This window comes from Mucor velutinosus (assembly GCF_035048745.1).
Source record: "Mucor velutinosus strain NIH1002 chromosome Unknown tig00001552, whole genome shotgun sequence".
Classification (NCBI taxonomy): domain Eukaryota; kingdom Fungi; phylum Mucoromycota; class Mucoromycetes; order Mucorales; family Mucoraceae; genus Mucor; species Mucor velutinosus.
Genome location: NW_027041895.1, coordinates 13,315 through 27,881, shown reverse-complemented (window position 1 = coordinate 27,881; position 14,567 = coordinate 13,315). Strand labels below are relative to the sequence as shown.

Sequence of the window (14,567 nt, the reverse complement as noted above, 5' to 3'; positions counted from 1 at the left end):
ATGTCCGTATCCACCAAAGAATAGCCAGATTTAAGACGTCAGACAATTGAACAATGCTTGAAAAAAATGAGAAAACAATTAGGAAAAGCAAAAAAAGAGGAACGGACTTGAGATTCAGTGAGAGTAGATTGAGAGCGGAAATGAGATACCTCTTGCATGCAAAGGATATCCAGATGGAGAGAGGAGGAGCGAAGATAAGATGAAAACTCTTTGAATGTTGTAGGATTAGACTGCATGAACAAGCTACGCGTGTTCAAGGAGCCAATCTTGATGCCTGATTTTGTACTCATTGAGCCCTACGGGCGTCTTGCTTAGTCTTGAGAGGCAATTTGCCATTGTTCTTGCTATTCTTGACACCAACAGCACCAGCAGACTTGTTACCAAGAACACCAACACCAGTACCAGAAGCAACACCAGCACCATTCACAGCCTTCAAATTGGCATTCAATTCCATTCGCTTCCTCTGAGAGGCCTCCTTGAGCTTAGACAAACCCATCATCTCCTCTGGAGAGTCAACATTCATAGTAAGAGCCACCTCATTAGAAGCGTATTTCGAGAATGCAGAGCCACGCACATCAGGAAGCTTCTTGACACCACTACCAGCAAGCACGATCTCATCATCTTCTTCCATAGCATCATCTCCGTGTAACTTATCCTGATGATCTTCACCTTGAAGATCCTCCATTTGCACCTCCAAATTATCACTTTTAGTGGACTTGTCATTTTCAGACGCGTCAACACCATCAACAACACCCTGAAGAGATTCTTCCTCTTCGTCTACTGCAGACTCGAGTTCTTCTTCTTCGTCTTTCTCTTCCACTTCCCTACCTGCTCCTAGCTTTGCCTTAGCAACGACATCCATCAAATGCACCGTCTGTCGACGTGCCTCAGTGACCTCCTCCGAATCCTTCAGTTGATGATCCACCTTTTGCTTCTTGGCACCAGATTGATCCTCCTTACCAGGACAAAAACGCAACATGTGACCATGCTTTCCACATCCATAACATCTACGCTGGAGCAACTCAGGACATTTAGCGCGGACATGACCACTATGACGACAGAAATGACAAACAGGTGGAGCACCCTTATATGTCGCTGCGACAAAGCAATCAAACTCGCTGAGATAGAGCATTCTATCTAGAGGTTGAGCCTCCTGCCACTCACCACCCTCTACCTGATATCCCACCGAGGTATCCACCATCACCGAAAACTTGCCCTCAAAGAAACCACCACGAGTGAACTTCTTCACCTGCAGGACACGACCATAAAACGACAAAGACTTGATCAAATCATGCAAAAAGGTGGGTTCTTTGACGATGCGCATCAAAGTAAACTGGACAAACTTCAAATCACCAAACTCCTTGCATTCCTTGGCGTGAACAGCCTTGTACACCATGCCATTCACGTTAACACCAGTTGTCGTAGCCTTGTTCGCATTATCCACCTCCTCGAACTTGGCTTCAATAAGCAAAGAACCATCGTTCTTTTCATCGTAGACACTTAAAGGACGAAATTCCACCAGAGAAGACACCTGGGTTTGAATTACCTTGTACGCATCCACACGATCACCAAACAAACCCTTACGGAAAGAAAAGAGAACTGAACCAGAAGTAAGTGCCTGCTGCACAATCGCCATTGCCTTACTAGCTAAGATTTGACTCTTCAAATCATCATCCTCAAACATAACAGAACCCACCAAAGGGTAAGAAGAAGCGGCGGCCTCCACCGAACGCCTCTTGGATGGCTGATAGAACCTCATAGTAGAACCACGAGATGCACGTTCAGCCCAAGTCATTTCAGAATTGACTGACATAGAGTGTAACTTGTAACTGGAGTGTAACTTTTGTTGACTTTTGTAAAAAAAATAGTTTTTTTTTTTTTTGTATTAAAGTGTATCTTTATTAGCTTTAAATTTATAATCTATACAGTAATTACAGGCAAGGCCAAGGTGCCAGCTTGAACACTTGCCAAAGAAAGAGAAGAAAAGAGTGTACTATGGTCTTGACGGACCATGTTGATAGCAGCAGAAGCTATCCAAGGCTCCTCGTCTATGACGCATCGCCAATGATACTTCCAAAGTGTACTGTAAGCAGCACCAAGAGCAATCAGAACATCCTCATCGATCACCAACAAATCCGAACCACTACAAAAGGTAGTCAGCGCCAACCAAATAGAAGAAGCAGAGGGGAGTAGCTCTTGAAGTGACAACAAAGAGACTACATCCTGCCAGAAAAATGACTTGACATGGCAACCCACCACGAAATGGTAAAGGTCCTCTGTAGCAAAACCACAAAGAGCACAAGCAGGAGACAGAACTTTTGTAGGCATAATCTTATGACACCACGAGCGGTGCGGGACACGGTCATGTAGCAATCGCCACCAAGGTGTGAAAGCCTTTGCAGGCATTTCCAGGGACCAGAAAAGACGCCACAAAGCAGGAGACAGCAACAAATGGGCAGGCAACTTCAAGGGAGGACCCATACGAGAGGTAATGGTACCCTTTGCAGGGTGCCAATACCTTCGCAAAGCACCAAGAGAGAGACGAGCAACCGGAGCAGCAGAACGAGACGAGTTGGAGACAGTCCAATGTGTACAATCTGGCATCCAAGAGGTAGCACCATCAGAACGGGGCATAGCAAAATAGTCTGCTTGAGACAAGACTATCTTACTATCCATGACAGGCGGGAATACCAGAGAGACAGGACCACGATCACGGTTCAAGGCAAGAAAAACAGGGCGCAAAACACGAGATGACCAAGCAAGATGAGAGGTGACACCATCAACTATACCTAGATCAGGTTGCCAGAAAGAGACATCCGACACCAAGAAACGAGGATCAAGAGATGATGGATCACGAGGAGGACGAACAGAAGGCACAGTACTGAGTACAGAACACAAGGGAAGATCAAGAAACCACCTAGCAGACCAACCAGAGGAAGGAACTAGCTTTGGCAATCTCAACAGAAGCTTTCCAAGATGTGTTAGAGCAGGCACAGAAGACACACGAGACTGGTAAAGACCAGGAAAACAAAACCACGGCAAGATGGACTTATGACCAGTGTAAACTTGAAAAGCATACACCAACCAAGAGGAGACAAAATCACTGGGAGAGGGTGGACGCAACAAACGTTGCAAATAGACAAGATGCAAAGCTAAGCTTTGATCTGCTATATCCACGAGACCAACACCACCAAACTTGCGGGGGAGACACAAAGTAGACCAAGCAACACCAGGGCGAAAGGACACCAGATACTCACGGACCACCGTAGTGAGAGACTTCAACCACGACGCAGTAGTAGCACCACCAGGAACAACACGCAACAAATGATATACCTTTGACAACAGTAACGAGTTAGCCACTAGTCCTGCTCCCCTAATGGAGAGATTCCTTTGTTTCAACAAGTTACTGTGTCGCTGGACCTTCACCAAGACACCATCAAGATAGTCTTGAAGTTGACTTTCAGTATGATACAAGGGATAACCCAAGTAACGTACTGCACCACGAGAGTGAGCGTCATGCCACTGGAGACCAGTAGAATCAGCCAAAGCAACCCAAGCAGAGTGTGACACACCAGACAACGACACCAACACTGTCTTGCTGATATTGACTTTCGCATTAGATGCTCGGCCATACAGATCAAGAACAGACAACAACACAGACCACTCTTCTGGCGAAGACAAAAACACCTCAAGATCATCCGCATAGCTTAGAATCTTGACAGGAGGAGGAGCAACAGAGCCACTGACAAAGTCCAAAGTCCAATTCCGGGAACCAGTACCATGATCCACACGAACTTCAACCGGTGAAGGCTTCCATTTACGTGGGATATTAACAGGAGACAGAGTAACACCAGAAAGACCAGGACAAGCAAGGAGAGAACGAAGCAAAGGCTCAAATGCCAGATTGAATAGCAATGGAGACAGAGGATCACCTTGACGAAGACCTCGCAATTGAGGTACAGGAGCACCAAGCCAACCATTGATAGACACTGAAATCTTGGTTCCAAAGAACAAAGAAGACAGACAAGACACCAACTCACCAGGAAAACCAAACCGGAGCAACACACGACAAAGATATTCAGGATGAACCCGATCATACGCCTTCTCTTGATCCAACAAAACAGCCACTTGAGGTAAATCAGGAGCAACAACACGCAAGTGAGACATCAACAACTGATTTAACCAGCCATTGTCAGAGATCAGACGATGAGGGAGAAAACCAGTTTGATAAGGGTTGATTAACTTTGGCAACACTTTGTTCATACGATTAGCAATGAGCTTTGTAAATAACTTGGCATCACTGTTAATTAAGGACAAAGGTCTCCAGTTAACCAACAACTGAGGGTCACCCTTCTTGAACAATAAGACCATACGAGTTTGTTGCCACGAAGGAGGAAACACACCAGAAAAAGCTGCACCCAACACATCCACAAGCAAGTCAAGAAAATCAGTAGAAACACCAGCAAGATATTGATACAATTCAAAAGGCAAACCGTCAAGACCAGGACTTTTAGACTTGGGAGCATGAGTGAGCAGAGACAACAAAACATCGCGAGTTGGAAGTTCCATTAGCATATCACCATCCAAAGATGATAGACGTACATCAGTTGGAACATTCCCCAGGAGAGTATCGATAGCTTCAGCATCGACAGCATCAGGGGTATATAGCCTTTGATAAAAACCTTGTGCCTCCCTGTTGATAGCTGCTGCTTCCACCAAGATATCCCCAGTAGTAGAGCACTTTAAGGATTGAATTGTCTGTTGAGACTCTCGCACCTTGATCGAACGATAGAAATACTTGTTGCTACGTTCTCCCTGTTCTAACCAACGAGTGGCAGAGCGAAGCATATTCTGACTAGTCTCTTTCTGTATCTGATCCTCAATCAAAACTTCTAGTTGCCTGACCTGCTGTTCAGCATCACCTGAAGCAGTAGACACTCTATCAGTTTGACCAATAGCATTCCTAGTCTCAACACCCGATACAGACGTCGACAAAGCCCTAATACGTTCCAGTTGAAGCGTAAAAACTTTGTTCTTGAATCGTGCTTTCATGCTTCTAGTGTACTTTTGTGCACAGCACTTTAGTAACAACTTGAAGGATTCCCATCTAGCCACCGTGCTTTCAGAGTCACCACTACTACCTTGACTAGTATTGACACCCTTAGACCCACCACCAACAGCACCAGAGAAGAACAATGACACCGTGGCATTCAACAACGCAACAAATTCCTTATCATCAAGCAGAGTTGGATTGAACCGCCAACTACCAGGACCAATACTAGCTGTCGCAGGTAACATTTCAACAGTCAAAAGAGAGTGATCCGTCCACCTACTAGGCATATATAGTAACTGACTATTAGTCAAACGAGGAGCAAGAGAAGAGTGACCAAAGATGTAATCAATACAAGTATTGCTCTTTGGAAACGTGGCTAAACCATCCGGATGACAATTGACAAAGTGAGTACGCAACCAGTGAACAAAAGGAGCGACATCGGCTTGACGAGAAGTAGACAAAGAGTGCAAGTGAATGTTGAAATCACCCATAACCATCCAAGGTGTGTTGAACACATCAGACCAAACAGAAAGAGAGAGAAAATCAGAGATAAATGAAGGACGGTCAGAAGACTGCGCTGGACCATAGACGTTGGCCACTTTGCACAAAACATTGCTTGAGGCATCTACGACAGATGCAACAAGACAACGTTCATCCAACAATACCTCCGTATCCACCAAAGAATAACGAGAATTGAGACATATAATAGCACAGTGCTTGGACACAACGAGAGAACAATTAGGAAAAGCAAAAGAAAAGGAACGGACTTGAGATTCAGTGAGAGTAGATTGAGAGCGGAAATGAGATACCTCTTGCAAGCAAAGGATATCCAGATGGAGAGAGGAGGAGCGAAGATAAGATGAAAACTCTTTGAGATTTGTAGGATTAGACTGCATGAACAAGCTACGCGTGTTCAAGGAGCCAATCTTGATGCCTAATTTTGTACTCATTGAGCCCTACGGGCGTCTTGCTTAGTCTTGAGAGGCGCACGGCCATTAGTCTTGCTATTCTTGACAACACCAGAAACACCACCAGAAACACCACCAGAAACACCACCGAAAGCAACACCAGAAGCAACACCAGACTTGTTACCCTTAGCACCAGTACCAGAAGAGACACCACCAGAGTTACCCAGCTTGTTATCGCCTTTTACACCAGCACCAGTAGTACCTTTCAGGTTTGCATTGAACTCCATTCTTTTGCGCTGAGCAAGATCCTTCAACTTGGTCAAATTCAACATCTCCTCAGGCGAGTCAATGTTCATATTCACAGCCACCTCAGCAGACGCATACTTGGAGTAGGCAGAACCACGCACGGTATCCAGCTTCTTGGGAGCTCCAGCAAGCACAATCTTGTCGTCCTCCATGTCCTCATCCTCATTCATACTTACCTGGTGGTTATCTTCACTCAGAAGATCCAAATCCTCGTTACCAGTGGACTCATCATTTTCAGATTCGTCAACACTTTCACCCTGAAGAGATTCATCCTCGACTACACGATAATCGAGTTCTTCTTCTTCTACCTTCTCCACCTCCTTACCTACGCCTAATTTTTCCTTCTCAATATATTCCATCAATTCCACAGTGTTCTTACGAGCCAGAGTGACATCCTCAGAATCCTCAGAATGATGGTGAACTTTGTGCTTCTTGGTGAAATTTGCAGACTGAACCTCCTTTTCAGGGCAAAAACGCAACATGTGCCCTTGCTTATTGCACCTAAAGCAACGACGTCTAGCCAATTCAGGACATTTGGCGCGAACATGACCGCTGTGTTGACAGAAATGACAAACAGGTGGAGCACCTTGATAAGTCGCTGGCACAAAACAATCAAATTCGCTCAGATAGAGCATTCTATCTAGGGGCTTGGCCTCCTGCCACTCATCCCCTACCTGAAATCCAACAGAAGTATCCAAAATCACCGAAAGTTTACCCTCAAAGTAACCACGGTGAGTAAACTTCTTCACTTGCAGTACCTTACCAAAGTACGACAAGGACTCCATAAGATCCGACAAAAAAGTGGTCTTGTCCACCATACGCATAAGTGTAAACCGCACATGCTTGACATCCCCAAATTCAGCACTTTCCTTGGAGGTAGACGCTTTGTACACTACACCTTGTACTGTCACCCCTTCACGCATAGCCACTTGTGCATGCTCCACCTGAGCAAACCTGGCTTCAATCAGCAGAGAACCATCAGCACGAGAATCATACAAACTAAGAGGTCGAAATTCCACGTCAGGTGAGATTTGGTCTTGAATCATTTTGTAAGCGGCAACACGATCAGGAAACAAAGTTTTCTGAAACGTGAACAGAACAGAACCAGAAGAAAGGGATTGCTGAATAATCGCCATAGCCTTGCTTGCCAAAATTTGACCCTTCAGGTCATCATCTTCATAGAGAACAGTACCCACCAATGGTACATCAGTTGGATTGTCCAATCGTCGCTTGTTGGGCTGGAGAAATCGACCCACCTTTTGACGTGAAGCTCTTTGAGCCCAAGTCAATTCAGATTGGGAAGACATGGAGTGTAACAGACGTAGAGTGTAACTTGTAATCTAGAGTGTAACTAAGTCGCGTTGTTGAAAAAGTAGTGAAAAAGACGAATTCGACGAAAAATGGTTGAATCGATCTGAAATCAAGATATGTTGTAGAGCTGAAATGGATGTATCTAAATATACTTGGATGCAAGATGGATGTATCCTAGTTGTCGAGATATCGTTGTTCAAAGATGGCGTAATCGAAAACTTATAAAAAGTGATGAATACGCGAAAGAGCTGTAAAAAAAATAGTGAAAATGTTGAATTCGTCGAAAAATTGCTGAATCGATCTGAAATCAAGATATGTTGTAGAGCTAAAATGGATGTATCTAAATATACTTGGATGCAAGATGGATGTATCCTAGTTGTTGAGATATCGTCGTTCAAAGTTGGCAAAAACAAAAACTTTTTGAAAAGTGATGTATAAGCGAAAGAGCCTACTGTAGACCAAGAGAACCTATTCGCTAGCATGCCATTTATGAGGAAAATCTATATGTTACGTTATCGCTAGACAAAATATATATTAAAATTATTAACAAAAACATTTATATTTTAAATACAAAAATTTTTTTTTGTGGTATATATTTTGTTTTTTACTTACAAATATTATATTCTACAAAAAATTATGTTTATTTTAAACATACATTATAAAAAGCATGTTTGTAATTAATATTTAATATAAAAAAGTTATTAATATATATATATATTTAAACATTGTAACTTAATATAGATAATTTATAAAGTATATTTACATAATACAATTTATTTTTTAAAATATATTTTAATAATCTTGCTAACGTATAGTTTTTTATAAATTATATTATTAATTTTTTTAAAAAATTATATTTTATATTTGTAAACAGATTGGTATAGGTTTTCTCTAGCGATTATACTCTGATGTGACGAATAGGTTGTAAAGACTTCGGGGGGGTTTTTTTGCGGATCTTTCGCAGGAAAAAGTGTTTGTTTTTGCCAGGAAGGCTCTTTCGCTTATACGAAGGCTCTTTCGCTTATACATCACTTTTCAAAAAGTTTTTGTTTTTGCCAACTTTGAACGACGATATCTCAACAACTAGGATACATCCATCTTGCATCCAAGTATATTTAGATACATCCATTTCAGCTCTACAACATATCTTGATTTCAGATCGATTCAGCAATTTTTCGACGAATTCAACATTTTCACTATTTTTTTTTACAAAGGTCAACAAAAGTTACACTCCAGTTACAAGTTACACTCTATGTCAGTCAATTCTGAAATGACTTGGGCTGAACGTGCATCTCGTGGTTCTACTATGAGGTTCTATCAGCCATCCAAGAGGCGTTCGGTGGAGGCCGCCGCTTCTTCTTACCCTTTGGTGGGTTCTGTGATGTTTGAGGATGATGATTTGAAGAGTCAAATCTTAGCTAGTAAGGCAATGGCGATTGTGCAGCAGGCACTTACTTCTGGTTCAGTTCTCTTTTCTTTCCGTAAGGGTTTGTTTGGTGATCGTGTGGATGCGTACAAGGTAATTCAAACCCAGGTGTCTTCTCTGGTGGAATTTCGTCCTTTAAGTGTCTACGATGAAAAGAACGATGGTTCTTTGCTTATTGAAGCCAAGTTCGAGGAGGTGGATGATGCGAACAAGGCTATGACAACTGGTGTTAACGTGAATGGCATGGTGTACAAGGCTGTTCACGCCAAGGAATGCAAGGAGTTTGGTGATTTGAAGTTTGTCCAGTTTACTTTGATGCGCATCGTCAAAGAACCCACTTTTTTGCATGATTTGATCAAGTCTTTGTCGTTTTATGGTCGTGTCCTGCAGGTGAAGAAGTTCACTCGTGGTGGTTTCTTTGAGGGCAAGTTTTCGGTGATGGTGGATACCTCGGTGGGATATCAGGTAGAGGGTGGTGAGTGGCAGGAGGCTCAACCTCTAGATAGAATGCTCTATCTCAGCGAGTTTGATTTCTTTGTCGCAGCGACATATAAGGGTGCTCCTCCTGTTTGTCATTTCTGTCGTCATAGTGGTCATGTCCGCGCTAAATGTCCTGAGTTGCTCCAGCGTAGATGTTATGGATGTGGAAAGCATGGTCACATGTTGCGTTTTTGTCCTAATAAGGAGGATCAATCTGGTGCCAAGAAGCAAAAGGTGGATCATCAACTGAAGGATTCGGAGGAGGTCACTGAGGCACGTCGACAGACGGTGCATTTGATGGATTTCGTTGCTAAGGCAAAGCTAGGAGCAGGTAGGGAAGTGGAAGAGAAAGTCGAAGAAGAAGAACTCGAGTCTGTAGTAGACGAAGAGGAAGAATCTCTTCAGGGTGTTGTTGATGGTGTTGACGCGTCTGAAAATGACAAGTCCACTAAAAGTGATAATTTGGAGGTGCAAATGGAGGATCTTCAAGGTGAAGATCATCAGGATAAGTTACACGGAGATGATGCTATGGAAGAAGATGATGAGATCGTGCTTGCTGGTAGTGGTGTCAAGAAGCTTCCTGATGTGCGTGGCTCTGCATTCTCGAAATACGCTTCTAATGAGGTGGCTCTTACTATGAATGTTGACTCTCCAGAGGAGATGATGGGTTTGTCTAAGCTCAAGGAGGCCTCTCAGAGGAAGCGAATGGAATTGAATGCCAATTTGAAGGCTGTGAATGGTGCTGGTGTTGCTTCTGGTACTGGTGTTGGTGTTCTTGGTAACAAGTCTGCTGGTGCTGTTGGTGTCAAGAATAGCAAGAACAATGGCAAATTGCCTCTCAAGACTAAGCAAGACGCCCGTAGGGCTCAATGAGTACAAAATTAGGCATCAAGATTGGCTCCTTGAACACGCGTAGCTTGTTCATGCAGTCTAATCCTACAAATTTCAAAGAGTTTTCATCTTATCTTCGCTCCTCCTCTCTCCATCTGGATATCCTTTGCTTGCAAGAGGTATCTCATTTCCGCTCTCAATCTACTCTCACTGAATCTCAAGTCCGTTCCTTTTCTTTTGCTTTTCCTAATTGTTCTCTCGTTGTGTCCAAGCACTGTGCTATTATATGTCTCAATTCTCGCTATTCTTTGGTGGATACGGAGGTATTGTTGGATGAACGTTGTCTTGTTGCATCTGTCGTAGATGCCTCAAGCAATGTTTTGTGCAAAGTGGCCAACATCTATGGTCCAGCGCAGTCTTTTGACCGTCCTTCATTTATCTCTGATTTTCTCTCTCTTTCTCTTTGGTCTGATGTGTTCAACACACCTTGGATGGTTATGGGTGATTTCAACATTCACTTGCACTCTTTGCCTACTTCTCGTCAAGCCGATGTCGCTCCTTTTGTTCACTGGTTGCGTACTCACTTTGTCAATTGTCATCCGGATGGTTTAGCTACGTTTCCAAAGAGCAATACTTGTATTGATTACATCTTTGGTCACTCTTCTCTTGCTCCTCGTTTGACTAATAGTCAGTTACTATATATGCCCAGTAGGTGGACGGATCACTCTCTTTTGACTGTTGAAATGTTGCCTGCGACAGCTAGTATTGGTCCTGGTAGTTGGCGGTTTAATCCAACTCTGCTTGATGATAAGGAATTTGTTGCGTTGTTGAATGCCACGGTGTCATTGTTCTTCTCTGGTGCTGTTGGTGGTGGGTCTAAGGGTGTCAATACTAGTCAAGGTGGTAGTGGTGACCCTGAAAGCACGGTGGCTAGATGGGAATCCTTCAAGTTGTTACTAAAGTGCTGTGCACAAAAGTACACTAGAAGCATGAAAGCACGATTCAAGAACAAAGTTTTTACGCTTCAACTGGAACGTATTAGGGCTCTGTCAACGTCTGTATCAGGTGTTGAGACTAGGAATGCTATTGATCAAACTGACAGAGTGTCTACTGCTACAGGTGATGCTGAGCAGCAGGTCAGGCAACTAGAAGTTTTGATTGAGAATCAGATACAGAAAGAGACTAGTCAGAATATGCTTCGCTCTGCCACTCGTTGGTTAGAACAGGGAGAACGTAGCAACAAGTATTTCTATCGTTCGATCAAGGTGCGAGAGTCTCAACAGACAATTCAATCCTTAAAGTGCTCTACTACTGGAGATATCTTGGTGGAAGCAGCAGCTATCAACAGGGAGGCACAAGGTTTTTACCAAAGGCTATATACCCCTGATGCTGTCGATGCTGAAGCTATCGATACTCTCCTGGGGAATGTTCCAACTGATGTACGTCTATCATCTTTGGATGGTGATATGCTAATGGAACTTCCAACTCGCGAGGTTTTGTTGTCTCTGCTCACTCATGCTCCCAAGTCTAAAAGTCCTGGTCTTGACGGTTTGCCTTTTGAATTATATCAATATCTTGCTGGTGTTTCAACTGATTTTCTTGACTTGCTTGTGGATGTGTTGGGTGCAGCTTTTTCTGGTGTGTTTCCTCCTTCGTGGCAGCAAACTCGTATGGTCTTATTGTTCAAGAAGGGTGACCCTCAGTTGTTGGTTAACTGGAGACCTTTGTCCTTAATTAACAGTGATGCCAAGTTATTTACAAAGCTCATTGCTAATCGTATGAACAAAGTGTTGCCAAAGTTAATCAACCCTTATCAAACTGGTTTTCTCCCTCATCGTCTGATCTCTGACAATGGCTGGTTAAATCAGTTGTTGATGTCTCACTTGCGTGTTGTTGCTCCTGATTTACCTCAAGTGGCTGTTTTGTTGGATCAAGAGAAGGCGTATGATCGGGTTCATCCCGAGTATCTTTGTCGTGTGTTGCTCCGGTTTGGTTTCCCTGGTGAGTTGGTGTCTTGTCTGTCTTCTTTGTTCTTTGGAACCAAGATTTCAGTGTCTATCAATGGTTGGCTTGGTGCTCCTGTACCTCAGTTGCGAGGTCTTCGTCAAGGTGATCCTCTCTCTCCATTGCTATTCAATCTGGCATTTGAGCCTTTGCTTCGTTCTCTTCTTGCTTGTCCTGGTCTCTCTGGTGTTACTCTGTCTCCTGTTGATATCCCACGTAAATGGAAGCCTTCACCGGTTGAAGTTCGTGTGGATCATGGTACTGGTGCCCGGAATTGGACTTTGGACTTTGTTAGTGGCTCTGTTGCTCCTCCTCCTGTCAAGATTCTGAGCTATGCGGATGATCTTGAGGTGTTTTTGTCTTCGCCAGAAGAGTGGTCTGTGTTGTTGTCTGTTCTTGATCTGTATGGCCGAGCATCTAATGCGAAAGTCAATATCAGCAAGACAGTGTTGGTGTCGTTGTCTGGTGTGTCTCACTCTGCTTGGGTTGCTTTGGCTGATTCTACTGGTCTCCAGTGGCATGACGCTCACTCTCGTGGTGCAGTACGTTACTTGGGTTATCCCTTGTATCATACTGAAAGTCAACTTCAAGACTATCTTGATGGTGTCTTGGTGAAGGTCCAGCGACACAGTAACTTGTTGAAACAAAGGAATCTCTCCATTAGGGGAGCAGGACTAGTGGCTAACTCGTTACTGTTGTCAAAGGTATATCATTTGTTGCGTGTTGTTCCTGGTGGTGGTGTAACTGCGTCGTGGTTGAAGTTGCTCACAAAGGTGGTTCGTGAGTATCTGGTGTCTTTTCGCCCCGGTGTTGCCTGGTCTACTTTGTGTCTTCCTCGCAAATTTGGTGGTGTTGGTCTCGTGGATATAGCAGATCAAAGCTTAGCTTTGCATCTTGTCTATTTGCAACGTTTGTTGCGTCCACCCTCTCCCAGTGATTTTGTCTCCTCTTGGTTGGTGTATGCTTTTCAAGTTTACACTGGTCATAAGTCCATCTTGCCGTGGTTTTGTTTTCCTGGTCTTTACCAGTCTCGTGTGTCTTCTGTGCCTGCTCTAACACATCTCGGAAAGCTTCTGTTGAGATTGCCAAAGTTAGTTCCTTCCTCTGGTTGGTCTGCTAGGTGGTTTCTTGATCTTCCCTTGTGTTCTGTACTCAGTACTGTGCCTTCTGTTCGTCCTCCTCGTGATCCATCATCTCTTGATCCTCGTTTCTTAGTGTCGGATGTCTCTTTCTGGCAACCTGATCTAGGTATAGTTGATGGTGTCACTTCCCATCTTGCTTGGTCATCTCGTGTTTTGCGCCCTGTTTTTCTTGCCTTGAACCGTGATCGTGGTCCTGTCTCTCTGGTATTCCCGCCTGTCATGGATAGTAAGATAGTCTTGTCTCAAGCAGACTATTTTACTATGCCCCGTTCTGATGGTGCTACCTCTTGGATGCCAGATTGTACTCATTGGACTGTCTCCAACTCGTCTCGTTCTGCTGCTCCGGTTGCTCGTCTCTCTCTTGGTGCTTTGCGAAGGTATTGGCACCCTGCAAAGGGTACCATTACCTCTCGTATGGGTCCTCCCTTGAAGTTGCCTGCCCATTTGTTGATATCTCCTGCTTTGTGGCGTCTTTTCTGGTCCCTGGAAATGCCTGCAAAGGCTTTCACACCTTGGTGGCGATTGCTACATGACCGTGTCCCGCACCGTTCGTGGTGCCATAGGATTATGCCTACAAAAGTTCTGTCTCCTGCTTGTGCTCTTTGTGGTTTTGCTACAGAGGACCTTTACCATTTCGTGGTGGGTTGCCATATCAAGTCATTTTTCTGGCAGGATGTAGTCTCTTTGTTGTCACTTCAAGAGCTACTCCCCTCTGCTTCTTCTATTTGGTTGGCGCTGACTACCTTTTGTAGTGGTTCAGATTTGTTGGTGATCGATGAGGATGTTCTGATTGCTCTTGGTGCTGCTTACAGTACACTTTGGAAGTATCATTGGCGATGCGTCATAGACGAGGAGCCTTGGATAGCTTCTGCTGCTATCAACATGGTCCGTCAAGACCATGGTACACTCTTTTCTTCTCTTTCTTTGGCAAGTGTTCAAGCTGGCACCTTGGCCTTGCCTATAATTACTGTATAGACTATAAATTTCAAAGCTAATAAAGATACACTTTAATACAAAAAAAAAAAAAAAAAAAAAAGCTCTTTCGCTTATACATCACTTTTCAAAAAGTTTTTGTTTTTGCCAACTTTGAACGACGATATCTCAAC

The 14,567-nt window shown here is 43.8% G+C and overlaps 5 protein-coding genes across 5 annotated transcripts; 2 read left to right on the top strand and 3 right to left on the bottom strand.

The window, feature by feature from the left end:
• Positions 1-286: 286 nt before the first annotated feature.
• Positions 287-1,813, bottom strand: ATC70_007326 (uncharacterized protein; the record flags this gene model as incomplete). The annotated part of the gene is made up of 1 exon (XM_064826587.1): positions 287-1,813. The coding sequence occupies one exon, from the start codon at positions 1,811-1,813 to the stop codon at positions 287-289; it is 1,527 nt and encodes a 508-aa protein (XP_064688231.1).
• A 107-nt stretch (positions 1,814-1,920) lies between these two features.
• Positions 1,921-5,949, bottom strand: ATC70_007325 (uncharacterized protein; the record flags this gene model as incomplete). The annotated part of the gene is made up of 1 exon (XM_064826586.1): positions 1,921-5,949. The coding sequence occupies one exon, from the start codon at positions 5,947-5,949 to the stop codon at positions 1,921-1,923; it is 4,029 nt and encodes a 1,342-aa protein (XP_064688230.1).
• A 50-nt stretch (positions 5,950-5,999) lies between these two features.
• Positions 6,000-7,574, bottom strand: ARC19 (Arp complex subunit; the record flags this gene model as incomplete). The annotated part of the gene is made up of 1 exon (XM_064826585.1): positions 6,000-7,574. The coding sequence occupies one exon, from the start codon at positions 7,572-7,574 to the stop codon at positions 6,000-6,002; it is 1,575 nt and encodes a 524-aa protein (XP_064688229.1).
• Positions 7,575-8,830: 1,256 nt separating this feature from the next.
• On the top strand, positions 8,831-10,357 carry ATC70_007323 (uncharacterized protein; the record flags this gene model as incomplete). The annotated part of the gene is made up of 1 exon (XM_064826584.1): positions 8,831-10,357. One exon carries the CDS (start codon positions 8,831-8,833, stop codon positions 10,355-10,357), a length of 1,527 nt encoding a protein of 508 aa, XP_064688228.1.
• A 50-nt stretch (positions 10,358-10,407) lies between these two features.
• On the top strand, positions 10,408-14,436 carry ATC70_007322 (uncharacterized protein; the record flags this gene model as incomplete). The annotated part of the gene is made up of 1 exon (XM_064826583.1): positions 10,408-14,436. One exon carries the CDS (start codon positions 10,408-10,410, stop codon positions 14,434-14,436), a length of 4,029 nt encoding a protein of 1,342 aa, XP_064688227.1.
• Positions 14,437-14,567: the final 131 nt, after the last annotated feature.